The 5,163-nt window shown below is 33.0% G+C and overlaps 1 protein-coding gene across 1 annotated transcript; it reads left to right on the top strand.

Annotated features, from left to right (window-relative positions):
- Positions 3,934–4,670, top strand: LOC107638057. The gene is made up of 2 exons (XM_021120224.1): positions 3,934–4,381; positions 4,454–4,670. Exons 1-2 carry the CDS (start codon positions 3,995–3,997, stop codon positions 4,592–4,594), a joined length of 528 nt encoding a protein of 175 aa, XP_020975883.1. The 5' UTR covers positions 3,934–3,994; the 3' UTR covers positions 4,595–4,670.

Here is a 5,163-nt window from a genome sequence, read left to right as displayed (position 1 = left end):
GGTTGCTATCGGTTTCGGGTTAAGAGAAACGGTTTCGTTGACGCGTTTTGAGTTATGGTTTCGACGAGTCGAGGTAGGGGTTTTCTTAAAATCTATTTTATATTACAGAGTTGTGATAAATAGATATTGATGCAAAGAGATTTACTTTTGTGATTATATTTGTCTTGTGGATGTAATGGATTGTTGGACTGGATTATTGGATGCTTGATTGCTTGAGTGAAGTACGGTTGTTGATAAGAAATGGATTTGGAAAGTTATTTACTTGATTATTATGAAAAGTGGTTTTTTCTTGGTTTGAAGTTAAACCGGTTTGATTTTGAGTCGGTCTAATTTTATAAATAATTTAATACTTGAGCTGGTTTGACTTTAAAAAGAGTTTTATTGTTGGAATTGGGCTGATTTGAGAATACTTTGATATTGGAATTGGTTAAATTTTGGAAAGTGATTGAGATTTGGAAACGGTTGAGAAAGGATTTGAGAAATGTTTGGATGGGACCCGAAAAGGGTGGCAGTGTCCGAGTTTTAAAGGAAATGCTGCCGAAATTTTATAAAATTGAAAGTTTTATTTGAGGCAATTAATTAAAAAGATTTGTTTTTAAATGTTCTATGTTTCAAGATTGATTTATTTATCAAAGAAAGAATTATGTTTTGAATTAGGACTGTTAATGAATGGGATGGAAAGAAGGATGATGAGGATTGATGAGGATTTTCCTTGAAATATGGTTTTTGAATGAAGTTGGAAATGAGATTTGGATTGATGAATGATTATGATGTTAAGAATGTTGAGATATGATCTTCGAATTATTTATATGGCTTATGAATTTGAAATATCTGAGATACGAGGTTCCCTGGATTAAGTGCTGTGGCTTGCCACCACGTGTACCAGGTTGAAAACTCGATACTCTGTTGACCCTATGATGTAAGTGTGTGACCGGGCACTATATAAATTCCCGGGAATGTTACCCCCATTGAGTAATATTGATTATTTGAGAAAAAGCTATGCATAGACTCTTGGGGATGCACGTCGGGGGACAGTCTAAGTACAATTCAGACTTGTCGGGTTGGCTGGATAACCGACAGATGAGCCTCATCAGCCATAGGACAGGCATACATCATATGCATTTGTATGCTTTGCTTGGGTTTGAACTTGTTTTGGTTTGCCTAATTGCTAAACTATTCTTAACTGCTACTTGAACTATTTGCTGTAACTGCTACCTACTTGTGCTTTCCTTGTCTGTCTTGCCTGTGTTTGTCCTTGCGTGCTACATTTGAGAATGAACTTGGATGCTGAATTGATGATTGTATTGTTTGATTGCGTGGTTGATTTCTGATTGAGATTTTTCTTATAAGAAAGGAAAGATTTCGAATTTCTGAAAGATTAAACATTGTTTCTTTGAAAAGGGTTTTGAACGATTTCCTATTGGTTTTAAAGGATTCATAAGGCAAAGATAATCATCGAGCTTGAAAACAGTTTTCTTATTGAATATCTTCTTATGACAACTTTGAAACTCCGTGGTGAGGCTGTGTGGTTAGGTTCTCACCCCCTACAGCTTTACCTTTTCAGGAACCGGATGAAGAAGCGTTAAGAAGAGTTATACTGCGTTTAGTTGATATGTTGTATTAATTAGATTATTTTCTTCCCTCGTCTTTGTTATTACAAGTTTGTAAGAGGGATAGGAATTGTATGTTTTATATGTATATTTTCTTAATATTTTAATATGTTTCGGTTATCTATCTATTACTATATCTAACTAACAACGAAAATTCAATTTGAGCCGATTTGAGATATATAGGACACGTGAACTTTATCTACATTGGGTTTTAAGACAATGAACCTAATTCGAATTTTAGGATCCTAACAATAGACCTAGATTAATCTTACTCGCTTGAGTTAATATTTTGAGTCATTACTGTAATAAATACTATACTATTAAATATGATTATATTTAGGATATATAAAAGTTAGGTATACTTACAATAGATTTTATAATCAAACTAAAAAAATTCTAATTATCTTTTTTTTTCTTTTTTAATTTTAAATATTATTTACTATCTTAATGAAAAAGTGAATAATAATAATCACTCACATAATTAAAATAGATCATGCTAACATATACATGACACTACATATATCAAGGATTATTATATGTGATAAATTATTTCTTTATTTTTCTAAAAATAATTTATATGTAAATTAACTAATCTTTATAACATACGATCTATTGCATAATTTTTCTCCTCTTAATATGGATAAATTGATGAATTTAATATATAAAATATAATTTATATTATTTAACATACGAAATAAGTAACTTAAGCCATTATCTAAGATTCAATTTAAATTTAAATTTGTGTAAGAAAATATTTTAAATTTTTTTCACTAACCAGAATTAATTTTGAAATAAAAAATTATTTTGTACATCATATTATAAGATAGTATAGTCATTCAGTTTTTCTTTAATGGCAATTATTGTCAAATAAAATGATATAAAAATAGAAAAAAAATATTTACCAATCTAGAAATAATAATTCATTTTTCAATAGAATAAATTATATATTGAATAAGAAAAGGTATTATAGTTTCTTTTTACACAAACTAATATACTCAACGACGGTGTTTTAGTAATATTACCAAGAAATATTAATCAATCTAGTAGCTTTTGTAATGACATAAGTTTATAAGTTTAGAAGCTTGAAAATCATGTCATAAAATATAAAATTTTAACCGGCAGTAACAAGTTGATCATATTATTTGATTTCCTAAATGAATATGATACCAATAAATAAAACTGTCACAGTTAAATTTTAACAAAGACAAATCTCCATAAGTATTGCTGTCATCAATGAGAATTGTTCTACTTTTAAGACAAATACTATTTTCTTTCAATGTATTTTTCAACTCGGCAAGTCGAGAACTAATTCTCCACGCATTTAAGCTCCATTTATTAAGGGTCTGCCACTAACCAGTGAGTTGTTACATAGACAAGACGGAATTCGAAACTCTAATACTTATTTAAGTAGATAAGTGAGATGACCACTCAATCAATTTAAATCAATTAATTTTTTATTGGCTTTCAAGTAGTATTTAATGTTGTTTAATTACTATGATCCTACCCCCTCCCACGGAAATAGAAAAAATTTTTTATTATATTTTTATTAATTATTCCGTACCGTGTACGGTACATTAACTGGTTGTGAACAAAAAATACACTTGATCTTTGGTACAAGAAATTTAATGTTTTTTATTGACTTTCAAGTAGTATTTAATGTTGTTTAATTACTATGATCGTACCCCCTCCCACGGAAACGGGCCTGCTACACATACAAGTATACAAGCATCCAAGTTGGTCCAGCCCAAATCGAAGACACGCGCATAAGGAAGCATAACATGGCGCGTCAAAATCACGCGCTCAACACAAACGGTTACGTATGGCAGACTCTTCCACTTCCTCCACTTCTTCCACTTCTCAAAACGCTTCGAAAACAAGGAAACGCTCCCATTTTCGAGCAAAAATCAAAGTTCAAAATATACAAATCGTTGTTCGAAACCTTCATCAAAACAACATCAAACTCTCCGTGAAGAATCTGAAGAGAAAACGAAGCAACAACACTCAACGTAAGTTCATTAAGATTACTGTATATTTTAGTTTTCTTCAACGTCGTTCTTCTAGGGTTTACTGTGCTATTATTCTTGCTTCTTTGTTACACTGTTCTAAGTTCTACGTCGTTCTTCTAAGTTCTACGTTGTTCTTCTAAGTTCTACGTCGTTCTACATTCTTGTTCTAAGTTCTCTTGCTACTGTTGTTGATTTTTGGGGCTTTATTCCGTAGATTGGGGGTTGAATACTGTGTTTGAACCGATTTTGATACTTTGTTGTTTTCCTTTTTGTAGAAAATCTGTTTCCTGAGAGAGTTGAGTATAAGCAACTTCTGATGATGACAAAATAATTTATAGAAGATTCCAGGGTAAGACCCTCAAAAGTCTTACCGATGAAATGATGGAAATCGGCGTTGGCAGCGAAGAGGAACGCCTGATGTTCAAGAGGATATTCATCCTCTACATACAGATGGCGTTCCTTTTGCCAACGACGATAAACAAAATATCACCCGTGCACCTGGCCACAATTTTTAATATGGACGGCATATCGGAGAGAAACTGGGGGGGGCATGTTTTGACCTTCTTGATCAAAGGCATCACAGACTACCAGGAGAAGAAGAAGAAGGCAATTGATGGCTGCCTCTTTGTTCTCATGATAATATACTTTCATCTTTCTGAAAACAAAGGCAAGAAGAGGGCTGAAAGACCACCAAAGCCTTGGATTGCCAACTGGACTAAGGAGCAGTTGGTGGAAAGAATGACTGCAGAAAGAGAAGAAATTTTGGTAAGTAAACATAATATGTTGCTTGTATTTTATTTACCTGAATGCTGCTAGCTAAAATATCTCATGTTTTAGGGGATTGTGAAGATGGCGGAGACAAGAGCAAGAGAAAAAATGAAAAAAAAAGAAAAAAAAGAAAAAAAAACAAGAAATAAAAAAAACAAAAAAAAGGAAGGCGAGTCCAACATCGTCTTCGGAGACAGAAACAGCTACTGACAGTGACACTTCTACCTCTGAGTCTGAGACTCAACAAGACTCAGAGGATTCAGCAAGAAAACACCCCATCAAAAAGTGGAAAAAGTAAGTACCATACTTGGGTGTAATTTCTTTTTCGAGTTGGGTGTATTTTGTTGATCACGTTGGGTGTATTTTTAGTATGTTCTAAATAATCACTGTTTGCCTTCCAGAATGGAATCCAGAAAAAGAAAGCAGAGGCAAGAGCCTTATAACCTTATTATTTTCAAAGGCGTTGTTAACCTTTCATTTTTCTTCTTGTTTAGAGTCCCGATTCTGGTTTTTGTGCCGGCATCCCAAACAACCACTGAGACAGATTTTGAACCAACCCCTATGCTACAGATTGAAGAGACTACAGAAACGTAAGAAATAGTATTGAGTGTATATTTGTTTGGAGTTTGGGTGTATATTAGCTAACAGTTTGGGTGTATATTGTTCCTGATTAGTTTCTTTTACGCCGTGATTAATTTTTTGTAACTGTGCAGCACTCCTGAAACCCCCAAACAACTTCAAGAGACCACACCCACGGTTCCCCCAGCTCCAACTAAAAT

Source organism: Arachis ipaensis, chromosome B04, assembly GCF_000816755.2.
Source record: "Arachis ipaensis cultivar K30076 chromosome B04, Araip1.1, whole genome shotgun sequence".
In the NCBI taxonomy this organism is placed as follows: Eukaryota; Viridiplantae; Streptophyta; class Magnoliopsida; order Fabales; family Fabaceae; genus Arachis; species Arachis ipaensis.
The sequence above is the reverse complement of the archived record's forward strand: the minus strand, read 5'-3'. Positions and strand labels throughout refer to the sequence as shown.

Excerpts from the sequence above, each read along its gene's own strand:
- LOC107638057 (XM_021120224.1), top strand. The coding sequence starts at position 3,995 with ATGATGGAAATCGGCGTTGGCAGCGAAGAGGAACGCCTGATGTTCAAG. Across the intron at positions 4,382-4,453 it reads CAGAAAGAGAAGAAATTTTG|GGGATTGTGAAGATGGCGGA; the intron begins GTAAGTAAACAT and ends CTCATGTTTTAG.